Genomic DNA, 13,904 nt, shown 5'->3' with positions numbered 1-13,904 from the left:
TTGTGTATGTGGTGTTGTGTATGTGGTGTTGTGTATGTGGTGTTGTGTATGTGGTGTTGTGTATGTGGTGTTGTGTATGTGGTGTTGTGTATGTGGTGTTGTGTATGTCCGGCCCAGACGCCTCAAACGAACTCTGACCTCGATTTAGTCTCTAAACTTTAAACCCTTTGAGCGTTTATAACATACTTAACTTTTGTCTGTAACCAGCTCTTTTTGTAGCAGTTTTTATTTTATTCTTTAAACTATAAACGATATTCAGATTTGGCAGATCTTCAAAACAACATTCACGATATATCATCCATATTTCCATTTGTTTTGTGGTTTTAATGCACGTGATTCATCTCATTGAACTGGTAAAGATCGCTAAGGTCATAATGTGATTCTGTTCACACTTTAGTCTCACTTTTCACGCTAAATCTGGGTTTATTCTTCTATCTGGAAGTGGTCGAGCCTCCATCTACCAACAGGTGGCGCCACATAGCAGGTAATGAATGCAAAACTATGGACGCGCCTCACCGGGGTCTTGTTATGAATATGACGCACACGCGTGTAAAATGCTGCGCTGCATCGTGCAATTGATTCAGAAGCTTTTTGGTTCAAGTGACAGGTTTTAACAATGTTGTACATTTGACTTTATGGTGTATTTATACCTGTTGTGTAGAAAATGACAGGAAGTGACATCACACCAGTGACATTCATTCCAGTCTAAGTTTATGCAGAATTTACACAAAAAAACAACTTTTTTGACTCTTTAAACATTAATTCAACTAAATAAAATCGCTCTCAGATATTTGTATTTGTCAAATTAGTTTTGTCCCAGTGTTTGCTGGGTAATTTTCTACTTCCCAAACAGGAAGTGAAATTGTAAACCTAAAAATTGTGCTACTCTGTGATAACATTTCTAAAAAAAAAAAAAGCTAAATGTTAAATATATTTATCTGAACTGCGTCTTAGTTCAATGAGTCATCTGACCTGTAGGGGGCGTTTTAACCACAGTTGCTCTGCAGTAAGCTGTTCTTGGGTAAAGATTTTGTTTAAAATTGTCAATTGCTACGGCGACGGGCCTAATTTGTCATCATTCTGAAATCCAGGAACAGTTGCTGAAGCGTGGGCGTGTAGTAGCCTGTAGCGTGTAACCTGTAGCCTGTAGCATGTAGTACCCTGTAGCGTGTAGCGTGTAACCTGTAGCCTGTAGCGTGTAGTACCCTGTAGCGTGTAGCGTGTAACCTGTAGCCTGTAGCGTGTAGTACCCTGTAGCGTGTAGCGTGTAACCTGTAGCCTGTAGCGTGTAGTACCCTGTAGCGTGTAGCCTGTAACCTGTAGCCTGTAGCGTGTAGTACCCTGTAGCGTGTAGCGTGTAACCTGTAGCCTGTAGCGTGTAGTACCATGTAGCGTGTAGCGTGTAACCTGTAGCCTGTAGCGTGTAGTAGCCTGTAGCGTGTAGCGTGTAACCTGTAGCCTGTAGCGTGTAGTAGCCTGTAGCGTGTAACCTGTAGCTTGTAGCGTGTAGTACCCTGTAGCGTGTAACCTGTAGCCTATAGCGTGTAGCCTATAGCGGTAGTAGCCTGTAGCATGTAGCCTGTAGCGTGTAGCCTGTAGCGTGTAGCCTGTAGCGTGTAGTAGCCTGTAGCGTGTAGCCTGTAGCGTGTAGCCTGTAGCGTGTAGTAGCCTGTAGCCTGTAGTGTGTAGCCTGTAGCGTGTAGCCTGTAGCGTGTAGCCTGTAGCGTGTAGCCTGTAGCATGTAGTAGCCTGTAGCGTGTAGCCTGTAGCCTGTCGCTGTGATAAAATGTGAATATATGAGTATATTTCTGTCATGTATTTTATCTGCATAATAGTGATATTTTATCTGCATCATTAGTCTAAGAGAAAAACGGGTGTGTGACAAACTGCATTTGTGAAGGGGTCGTAAAGATGGGCCAAAGAATGTTTACCCTAGGGGGGTGACAGCCCAGAGGAGTTTGGGTAATGTTTACCCAAGGCTTGATCTCTACGTAAAAATACCAAGTGCCTTGATGTGAAGCTGACCAATGAGAAATGTGACCCGCCTATTCCAGAATATCTAATAAAACCAACCAGCATGGGAAAAAACAGGGTGAGACGCAGGAGGATCAGCCAGGCTGCTTACAACGGCCTGGCTGACACAGCCCGGCGTTTTCTCCTAAGCTTGCCATACAAATGTCTGATATTTCTGTGTCGTTTCATATTCTAAGTTGAATTGTGTTCTCGATGTGTTACGGAATAGCATCGGTGTATGTCTAATTCCATGACAGTAGCCTGTAGCGTGTAGTAGCCTGTAGCGTGTAGCCTGTAGCGTGTAGTAGCCTGTAGCGTGTAGCCTGTAGCCTGTAGCGTGTAGCACGTAGACTGTAGCGTGTAGTAGCGTGTAGCGTGTAGTGTGTAGCCTGTAGCCTGTAGCGTGTAGTGTGTAGCCTGTAGCCTGTAGCGTGTAGTGTGTAGCCTGTAGCCTGTAGCGTGTAGCAGAAACGACTCGTGTAACAGAAACGACTCGTGTAACAGAAACGACTCGTGTAACAGAAACGACACGTCCACATATTTAAGTCGACAGGATTTGGTCTGACCGCCGAAGCTGCAATGTTTTGCAGAAATATCACGATAACGCAAAGGTCGCCCGGATACTTGAGGTTTTAAAATCTAAATTATAATTATTTTTAGTCTCTGATAAGTTTTTATATTCACCAGCCATTTACATGTTATTTATTATGTATTATGTGTTAATTTATTATTAATTATTTATTTATTTATTCATTTATTTATTCATTTATTTATTCATTTATTTATTATTATTATTTATTTATTTAATCATGTCATCATATTTATTTATTATATTCACCAGCCATTTACGAGTTATTTAATGTTCATTTATTATTCATTTATTATTATTTGTTTATTATTCATCTATTATTTATGATTATTTATGATTCATATTTATTTAAAAGTGGAGAGCAGCCTTCAGTCCTCTCGGTCAGAGCTGTAACAATCGACAAAAAAGGACAAATCGTGGACGACAGTAAAAAAAAAATCATAATAAACACAGTTCTCTTGTATTTTGTTGTATAAGTAGATGTTATTTGCATGACCTCTTGAGCATAACTAATCTCTAATCTTTAATGTAACTAATCTTTAATGTAACTAATCTCTAATCTTTAATGTAACTAATCTTTAATATTTAATGTAACTAATCTCTAATCTTTAATGTAACTAATCTATAATCTTTAATGTAACTAATCTTTAATATTTAATGTAACTAATCTCTAATCTTTAATGTAACTAATCTTTAATGTAACTAATCTCTAATCTTTAATGTAACTCATCTCTCTGGGGAGGAAACAAAACGACTCATTTACAAGAATACATAAATATAAATAATAAATCATAAATAAATACAGCTGAAGTCGCCTCGATCGCGGCGTTAGCTCTGTTTTAGGCCTTCTCGACCCTCTCAGCCCCGCCTCTTTGTTTTGCATAACGCGCGGCGCCCCCCCCCCCCCCTCCGCCCTCCGTAGCCCCCCCTCCGTAGCCCCCCTGCGCGTCCATCCGTGGCCCCCTCTTCCGATCCGACCTGTCAAACGCTCGATGGGCCCCCCGCTCGCATTTCATTATAAGCAGATTTCACCCGTCCCGTCCGTCCGCGGCTTCTTTTATTCAGCGCTATTTAAATGAGCGACGCTGCGGGGGGGGGGGGGGGGGGGGGGGCATACAGGGGGCGGGGGGGGGGGGGGGGGGCGTACAGGGGGCAGGGGGGGGGGGCGTACAGGGGGCGGGGTGTTGCCGGGGGTCAGCGGCTCTGGGTCCTGTTACCGACGTGTCAGAAGTGTCAAGCATCCGAGCGGCGATCTGAATATCCCGTGTTATCTGGGAATATGCAACGAGGGGAGACATTCATCATTTACTCGGGACGGTTAAGAGTCGTTTTTGACGTTTGCCATCGCGTTTAAAGTGAACTAATCGACGATGAATACGTGAATGCGTATGATTTTACTTTAAAGAGGGAAAAAGACTGATTTTGCCTCGAAATAAAGTGAAATCGAATCAAAAATGTGCTGCTGAACCTGCCACAATTTGAAGTGCGTTTTATTTCCACAGAAAGTATTTAATCACTAAACGATCATATTTAAACTACTTCATGCCTCTTTTTTAAAAAACAAAGTGGCCACGGATAAATATCAGAATGAAAACTTAATAAGTGTCAGTTTATATGAATAATAATGAGTCATAAAAGTCTGCAGCTCAAATCTCACAAAGAAATAACCCCCAAAAAAAGAAATTACTTAACGTGTAGGAAAAATATACATTAATTCTTAAAAAAATATTGACTCAGTTAAGTATTATTTATGGAATTATCAGGTCTCCATACAATACAATTTATTTACTTTTTGACATGTTTTTCTGTTGTTCCTATTGGACAAATAAAGCTTTACATTTTGTATTTAAAAATGTATTAAAATAACAAAACTAAAGCTACTCAAACGTCCCATTTATTTTCACTTGTATTTCTTTACTCGGATACGTTTGGCGTCCGTGACGACGAGCTGTAGATGTTCGTTCCCGACAGCAGGGGGCGCTTGGCTGTCGTCGAGCGGTGAACAAAGGCCCACAGTCAAACACTAACGAGATCAGTTACAGTCGCGGATAATTCACTTAACGAAGAGGCTCCAGTGAGACATTTTACAAACTAATTACGCCGCGTCGTTTTTTAAATGCGATTTTCAAAACGGACGGACAATATTTGTGCGGAAAACATTGGATTTAGTGATGTTTTTAGCCAATTTTTGGACATTTTTTACCCGTTTTTGTGTTTAAATATCCAGTTATTAGATACATTATGATACATATAAAATAATAATACAAAACAATGAAATACAAAAGGCATAAAATATATAAAATGTCCTTTTTTCGCTTGAACGCTTGAATCATGTCATATTTGTTACAGTAATTCATTATCAACATAATCAAAACTGCATTTGATTGGATAATAGTGAAATTAATAAAACATATTTAATTGTGTCATTATTACAATTTTGGCCACACATTTAAGGACGTGAAGATTATTCATTGAATCGACAATTGCGATTATTTATGTCACAATGTAATCGTAAAAAAGAACTAAAGAATAATAATTGTGACGATTTTTAGAAACAAAATAAAAAATTTCTGCTTTAGTCCAGACAAATTCACTTAAATGTTCAAAATAATAATAAACCCTGTTGTATCAGACACATTTTTATCACATTAACTTGCTGGATAAACCCTTGAGGAAATTGAAGAAAATAAAAATTGAAATTCTTCTTCATATTCTTCAGTCATGTTCTCCGTGAAAAATTTAGAAAATTCGTGAAAAATTGAAAAATTTAGATTTTTTTTTTTTTATTTTAAATTTAATTTTTTTTTTTTGAAAAATCGTGAAAATATTTGTTTTCCCTCACAATAACTGTAAAACAAAACTGTGATATCGCGACACAATTTAGATGCATTTAATTTGTTTTAATTGCCGCTGCTCTTTCCGCTTATGTAATAAATGAAATGGCGATTCCGCTGAGTTTCCGTCCAGACGAGCGCGAAGGTCGATGCGTCGGACGGGACGAGGCTTTGTTCAACCCGCACTGACCTTCGCTCGCTCACGGAAACACACACATGTTCTTCTGACAGGCGCTTGCTGCGGCGCGTCCAAGCGTCGCCCCCCTGTGGTCGTTAATATTTCATGATTACAAGGGTTGAGTGAAAGCCTTCGAGGACTTTTATCGACTCGCATTGATCCGGCGTCTCCGGCGTCTCTCACTCGGACAAACCAAAATATGGACTAAAGCACGAACTAAACCCGGACGTGATATCTACCGTATTTTCCGGGATATAAGTCGCACTGGAGTATAAGTCGCACCAGCCAAAAAATGCATAATAGAGAAGAAAAAACAAATATAAGTCGCACTGGAGTGTGAAATGCATTTTTGAGGGAAATTTATTGAACATGGTGAATAGGTGTACGTATGCTAACGCTAACACCTTCAGCTACATGACGTATGCTAACGCTAACACCTTCAGCTACATGACGTATGCTAACGCTAACACCTTCAGCTACATGACGTATACTAACGCTAACACCTTCAGCTACATGACGTATGCTAACGCTAACACTTTCAGCTACATGACGTATGCTAACACCTTCAGCTACATGACGTATGCTAACGCTAACACCTTCAGCTACATGAGGCACAGACAGAACTGTGGTAAGTGTCTGGTATGTTAACGTAACATATGAACAGTTATTCAGATAACTATAGCATAAAGAACATGCTAACAAGTTTAGCAAAGCATCAGTTTTACCCCAAATCACTAAATCCACTGAATTCTTCTTCCTCTGTGTCACTTCTAAACAACTCCACAAACTCCAGAGGAAGAGGAAGTGCAGATTCTTCTTCTGCGTCGCTTAGAGCCTAGAGCGCCCTCATGTGGTTGTCCGTGTGAAAAATAATCAACACCACAATGCATTTGCAACCGCTGGGGCTCGACGGCAGCAGCAGCAGCAGGTTCACGGACAGCAGGGGGCGGTAGAGAGCGACCGAAGAGAAACGTTGGATGTAGAACTGTCGGAAAGACGAAGACGCGACGACGGCGATGAGACGGAAACGTTTGATAACGTTACACTTTTCCGCGCTTCCTGGGCGTGCACGACAGGCAGAACTCGGCAGAACTTTCCCCGGTTAAATAAGAGTCGGTTTGTTGCTCTGAAGTCAAAGTGAGCGAGAAATGACTTTGCAAACGAAGGCGAACATCAGGTACTGCACTTTTGAAGACCACGGGTAAAGTTTAGAACGTCTGAAAGTACTTTTTTGATTGAAAGATGTGGTAAATCCTGGTGAAGTACTGCGTAAGTGCAGTGAGTACAGTCTCCGGCGGCTGCAGCAGGTCCAGCGAGTCCACGGCTCACAATCCGATTACACCTCATAAGATGAAAGATCATTCGCTGATAATTTGCTCTTTTCAACCCAGAATGAAACTAACCAGGTTAAGATGGAGCAGGCCGTTTTTTGAAGTACGTAACTAACTTTCATTTAGAGCGGAATGGAGGCTAACGACGTTAACCTTTTCATATTAGTTAGCGCTAACCTTTAGCGAGAACGCACGGGGACAGAAGAGACGGCGCTGTTTTTACCTTGCCCTTGAATGCCTCACAGTGCAGTACATTTACTCAATTACAGTTGTATTTATGACAAACCCTGAAGCAGTAGAGTCTGCTTCACGGATCGGACGACAGTATTTAACAATTATTTGACGATGTTGTTTGTTTGGAGCCGAGTGTTGCGCACGACATCGATGTTTTCACTGTTCTGATGATGAAACTGTGCGTTTTCTACTACGTCTGAGGTTTAACAAAGAAGTACTGTTGTTAAAATGTATTTGGTACTTGCAGAATATCACGAGCAATTTGTCGCAACTTTTTTCATAGTTTTGGCCGGAGTGCGACTTATATTTATACTTATACTCTGGAGTGACTTATATGTGATATTATTTGTTATTTTCACACTTGCAACCGCATTTCATACTCCAGTGCAACTTCTCTATTATGCATTTTTTGGCTGGTGCGACTTATACTCCGGAAAATATGGTATTGTTTATTTCTCTACATTGAACAAATTGACTCGAAAGGTATGTAATATTATCTACGGACGCACGATCCCAGATGTTTGCACTTGTCAACGTTGTGGCGACTGTCGACGGCGAGATAAGAGTCGGCGCACGTCCAGGAAACGTTCAAATGTGAGATTTAACGTGGTGAATTTGCAACTCCTGCAGGAGATTTAGCCTCGACCTTTACGTGTTTACGCTGCAGATCTGGGGTCAAAGACGCACTTAATTACATCACGTTTCCACTTGATCTTTTTAATGCAGTTTGTTTAAAAAAAGAAGACAGTGTAAGCAAATTAAACGTTACATCCATCAATCAATCAATCAATCAATCAATCAATCTTTAACGTGAATCACAAATGTTTTCACACATAACACAAAGAGCTTTACATTTAAAGTCCAATAACCCATAACCATAAGTAAAAATCAAATACAAATCGGAAAATATTTTTAGTTTTTTTACAATAGAATTAGAAAAATGCGATTCAATTCAGCAGATTTATTTTGTCTGTTTGGTGTAATTGCTAAGTTTAGTCCGGCGTCGATCCCGGACACGGCGCTCGGTAACAAACGGCTCGCGAGCGTCGGCGAAGGCGCCATCTGCCGCCGACTTTAGCCTTAATTAAGATTCTCAGACGCTTTGACCTGCGTTAGTCGCGGTTAAATCAGCGGAGACGAGCTAATGGAGCGCGCTAACGGCGGTGGAGCGGTTTAGAAACGGAGACAAACCCAGGGAGGCAGCAAAGGATTATGGGATGGAAAGAGCAGTGACACTTTCAGAACCGTTAGAGGTTTGTCAAGACAAGAGATTATTTACTGTGTTGCCATGGACACGACAGTTATTTTAGATGGAATAACTTAATATGCACAGATACATCTTTTAACCTTAAACAATATTCATCTTCAAATACACACATAGTCATGCAGTACTACAAAGTATTTGGCTTAACATTTGATTAAACTAATGATTATTGGTCTGAACACCAGAGTCACTTCTTGTGCCCCGCCGCCGCAATTGTCGGACCATGTCGGCCTCGGTGAAACTGAGAAAAACAGCATTTTACTTTTTTTCCCCCAAATTTTTGATTTTCGTTTTTTTGCAGAATGTGCTAGTTGAAGTTATGAATAAGCCCCTGTGTGCTTCAGATAACACTATTGGTTGTCTTAAACATATACATTGAGCTGTTAAAAATGTGGAGTTTTCGGGTCTTTTTCCTGCTCTCCTGGGGGGCGTCACCTTTTTCTAGCCAACGTGTTGTTTACATTTTCCACCAATCAACTGTGATCCGCATGGCTACAGCTGCGTGCTCTGCGTGCTTCTCTCATCACTCCAGACCGTCTGCAGAGCACAGTCTTCAGAGCACAGTCTTCAGAGCTTACATTTCCTGGACTACATTGCAACGGAACTGTTTACTCAGGTACACTTTTACTTTACTACTAAATTATTGCTTTAAAGCTGTGTTTTAAGGCGGTCTCGTGATCACTTTAGAATCTTACTTGTCTGCTCCGGTGGAGCTAATGCTAAGCTAACATGTTGCTTCAGTGCACTCTGCAATACGGGCTTAATGTGATTACTTGCTGTTATCACCATGTTATCGGGTTATTTTTCGGCGTGGGTTGGCCCGTGGGTTGTGTGGGTCGTGCTTTGTGTGTGTTTTATGGTGCTAAACCGGCTGTTAGCCCCAGAGCCCGGAGCTAAACGCAGCTATTCGGAGCTAAGTTGTAAGCTAAACTTTGCTATGTTATCGGGTTATTTTTCGGCGTGGGAAGAGAAAAAAACAACAACTCCCGATACCACTTCTGGTCACGTGCCTTACGTACGTTGCACGTCACGCATGCACTGCGTCACTCGAACCAATCACGCGCTTGCCTGGCCATTATCAGCTTCCTGTGTGTCTCTCTGTGCACGGTGTTGGAAGAGACAACAGGACGGCTGAACCAGGAAAGCTTTGCGACTAAAACACCCGCTTTTAATCACTTTAATGTGCGCCGGTTTTAAACTCGAGTGTATGTTTATGTTTTGGTGTGCTGTTCTGCAAGTGTTTTCCTTTTACGAGCAGTGTTATCTCAAGTGAGCTAGCTAGCATCGCTAGCCGAGGGCAGATGTCCCAATATCTCCGCGTTTTGCATCTTAAATACACCGTTAACGTCACAATGTGAACTGTTATCTGTGAAGCGTGTTATTCCCATATTACTGTTAACCCTAATCCTTTTATCCCCCTTTTCAGAATTGGCAAAGACACTCTGACTGACATGACCTGTCTCTACGTGAAGTCTGCTAAGGAGCGTGTTAAGTGTAAAACATTATTTTGGTGATTTTCATGTTTTAATGATTAGAGTATAATTAACCATAAGCAACATCTGTTTTTCAGGTGAGCCTGCAGTTTGTACATCAAGCTTCAGATCACTGTGGAAACAGCTTCTCCAACACATCAGAAGCTGCAGGCCACGCACAGATCTCTACAACAGAATCTAATGGGCTGTCTTTCGGACCCTCACCGCCAGCAAGCAAAGACATCAGGATGCATTACAGCTTTGACTTTGCACAGCAGGTACTAATAATAGTGCAAATGCAGAATAGCAATTATAGAGACATATACGTCTTAATCAAATGTTATATGTATTAATCTAATCTCCTTTCTCTCTCTCTCTCGCTCTCTCTCTCTCTCTCTCGCTCTCTCTCTGTGTCTGTCTACTACAGACACACTTTCCGTCCAACCCTCTGCAGCCGGGGCCAAGCTTCACTACACAATGGACATCCACTTCCTCATTGCTGGCCACACCAAATTCTCCCCTGATTGCGGCTTTGGACTTATCAAGCGAGCATACATGAAGACCAGGGTTGACACTTTGGAAGACATCGCTGAGGTTAGTTTATATTATTTGACTACTGTAATGTGTAAACATTAGCCTGGCAAAACTTCAGTGCTGCTCTCTGCTTAAGATATGTTTCTTCTGTTCTCATTTTTTTTACATTGTCGCCCTTGTCATCAGGTAGTGGAAAACAGCTCTCCTGAGTCTCACCTCAATATCCCACAGCTTGTTGGAACGGCGGATGGCAAAGTGTTTGTCAAGAACTTGGACTGGCAGAAGCATCTGAGTCCCTTCTTCAGACGGCTTCCAAAGATCAAGAGTTATCAGCACTTCAGGTATTTATATTGAAACTCTCACATTGTGTTAAAAAAAAAAAAAATAGTAAATGAGTGTTTTATGTGAAATAGTTTGCCATTTCTTAAATGTCCTGTTATTTGTTTACAGCTTTGATGCCAAGAGCCGAGAGTCACAGCACAGAAGAGTGCACAGACGAAGAAGAGGATGAGGATGTGATCTCTGATGTAATTGGACTCTGGTGGTGTACATATCATATCTATTATCTCATATATTCAAAGCCATGGACCCGTTGCAGTTCGTATACCTGGCCCTGGCATCTGTTTATAAGAGTTCTTCTATTAAGAGTGTTTTTTAAACTTCCTATAAGTTACTGTCCTTTCCCCCTGTATCTACTGCGTTGTAACATTAAAGGCTATTTTATCTTATCTTTTGTTGTTTGTGTTGCACTGAATCACCTGTGAATTATGTTTATCGACAAATGCAATGAACCCTATTCTCATTCTGATTCTTTGATTCTATTCAGGGCCTTTAGTAATCCAAGTATTTCCATTTTAATACAGTGACTTCTAATTCTGATTCAAGTCCAGTTACCATCAATAACAACACTCCTCTTGAGTCTTGAGTGACAGCTGTAGGGGGAGGGGCTGTCAGTGTGACAGGGGGGAGGGCTTGTCTCAATGAGATGCAAATGAGCCCCCCTGTGACTCTGGGCTCACTCCGGTGAGAAACTTTGAGCCCCGTTTTCTCAGTGAATGGGTTTGAGAGTTGTTTACATTCAAATGACCAAGTTACTCAAATATTATCAGATCTACATGAGTGAGACATCATTGGAAAGCTTTGAATTCACACTTTCAGAATCTGTAGAATAACTCAAAATGTCTCCGGGTAGACATGTAACTGGATTGGCCACGGTCAGTCACCACTGTGGTGAGGACCAGAGGAGCAGAGTTTACACCTTTAGAGTTATAACGAGGATTTAAAAATGGAAACAGTTTCTCTTTGAAGCAGCAGCCGGTGAAGGAGTAGATGAGATCTGCAGAATCAGCATCATAAAAGGAGACCAGACCTTTGTCATAGTCCACAAACACACCAACCTTCTGGGGAGGAGACTTCAGAGACAGAGGGACTGAAGGATCAGTACAAGCCTCATACTTATCTGTGTTTTTCATATAGATGCACCAGTATCCATATTTACTGTTAAGAGCCTTTATGTTCTTTCTTTCTACAGACTCTTTGGCCACTCCTAAAGTCCACATAGTCTTTTCTTTGACTTGAACCTCAAAGTAGAACTTGCCTGAAGAAAAACTCTGCTTTGTTAAAACATTGCGCAACAAAAATCTCTGAGGACTGTCTGTGAAGATTCTCTCATCCGTGTAATGAACCTGCTTCAAATCTCTGGACACAAACAGTTTAACATTTGCAGTGTCTGGATCCAGAATGAGATCCACAGCAAACTGTTTGATTTTCTTCAGTTTTGCCTCAGACTCCTTCTTACGTTCTTCAGTGAAAGTCTCCTTTAGTCTCTCCTCCAGCTCAGACAGAGCTCGGGCTGCAGTTCCCTCATACGTCTCTGTCTCCAGTGTCTCACTGCTCCAGTCCTTCAGGCCTGTAGGGGGCGTCAGTTTAGTGCAGTGCTGGAGGAAGTGCAGGTGGTCTTCAGAGCGTTGGAGCTGCTCTGCCTCAGTGCTTCTCTGCTCCAGCTCACAGATCTCCTGCTGCAGCTGGAGGACCAGAGCTTCAGCCTGTTTCTGGCTCTGTCTCTGTCTCTCCTGGAGCTCTTGTATGAAGCGCTCTCGGCTCCTCTGAACAGACTCTATCAGAGCGGTGAAGGCCTGCAGCCCTGTGGCCGTCTCTGTGTCGACTGCTCTCTGACTGAGCTGCACTGAGCTCTGGACCTCCTGGATCTTCAGCCTCCTCTGCTCCACCATGTTCCTGCTCTGCTCCTGAGTCTTCTGCAGCGAGGCCTTTCTCCGGTCAAACTCTTCCTTCAGAGACACAAACTTATGAGACTGGTGCTCTAAAACAGTGCACATGGTACAGACGCAGCTGTGGTCGGTGCTGCAGAAGAGCTCCAGAGGTTTGTGGTGTTGGGGACACATCCTCTCCTCTATGTTCTCCACAGGCTGGGTCAGCTGGTGGCTCCTCAGCCCGGGCACGCTCAGATGAGGCTGAAGGTGCGTCTCACAGTACGAGGACAGACAGACCAGGCAGGACTTCAGAGCCTTCAGTTTGGGACTGGTGCAGTAATCACAGGACACTTCTCCAGGTCTGGACTCTTGTTCAGACCTACTTCCTGCTTCCTGTTTGAACTGAGAGACCATCTCTGAGATGAACGTGTTCACTTTGAGCTCTGGTTTGATGTGGAACAGCTCATTACACAGAGGACACCTGCAGAGGGCGCTGGTGTCCCGGTGCTGGGAGAGGCAGCGTTTGCAGAAGTTGTGTCCACATGGAGTGGTCACTGGTTCAGTGAAGAGATCCAGACAGATGGAGCACAGGAACTGGTCCTCAGACCTCAGAGCCGCCATTCTGACCCTGAGGACAGAGACATATTGGGTGAAAAAGTGTCTTTGCGTCATATGAAGCTGATAAACCTGTAAAATCCTACAGTCACTGTCTCGGAGCAGCTCAGATAATGAACAGAACGTAATGATGAGAGTTTGTAGTAAAAAGAAGGATGAATCCAAGAGCTCGATGATGGAACTCTCCACCTGTTTGTAGTCGGTTTGAGCTGACAGAGAAGTGGGCGGGGCCACGATTCTGACCCTGGAAAAGCCAAAGTGAAACTAAACATGTTTTATGGACAGAACAGAACTTTTGGGTGTGTAGATATTGATCAATTATTGTCATGTCTGTGTCCTATTTATCATGAGTCACGACGATCTTGCTGCAAATGGGTCACAATGAACTATTCTGTGAATTTTAACTATTCTGTGTATTTTCTGATTATCTGTGGACTAGTGTAAACAATCTTAAAGCGGACGTCATAGCGAAGGTCAGGCCATTTTTATCAGACCCAAGCAACAGCTTTATAAAACACAGCTAAATCTTGTGGAGAGTCGAATCTCAGCTGCAAGACGAACAACACGCCTCTGTTTTGCCTGTTTTTCCATGTTTTCATCAAATAAAGAACTTGAGAATGATCCTCGCCT

General features: G+C 42.2%; 1 protein-coding gene across 1 annotated transcript in view; it reads right to left on the bottom strand.

The window, feature by feature from the left end:
• Positions 1-13,280, bottom strand: part of LOC140349618 (E3 ubiquitin-protein ligase TRIM21-like) — a 74,305-nt gene extending 61,025 nt beyond the window's left edge. Inside the window, exon 1 of the mRNA XM_072436043.1 lies at positions 11,676-13,280. Within this exon, the coding sequence (XP_072292144.1) occupies positions 11,676-13,280 (1,605 nt within the window). The remainder of the gene's footprint in view (positions 1-11,675) is intronic.
• Positions 13,281-13,904: the final 624 nt, after the last annotated feature.

Source organism: Eucyclogobius newberryi, unplaced genomic scaffold, assembly GCF_026437365.1.
Source record: "Eucyclogobius newberryi isolate DKJ021-1_F unplaced genomic scaffold, fEucNew1.0.hap1 SCAF_7, whole genome shotgun sequence".
Lineage (NCBI taxonomy): Eukaryota > Metazoa > Chordata > Actinopteri > Gobiiformes > Gobiidae > Eucyclogobius > Eucyclogobius newberryi.
The sequence above is the reverse complement of the archived record's forward strand: the minus strand, read 5'-3'. Positions and strand labels throughout refer to the sequence as shown.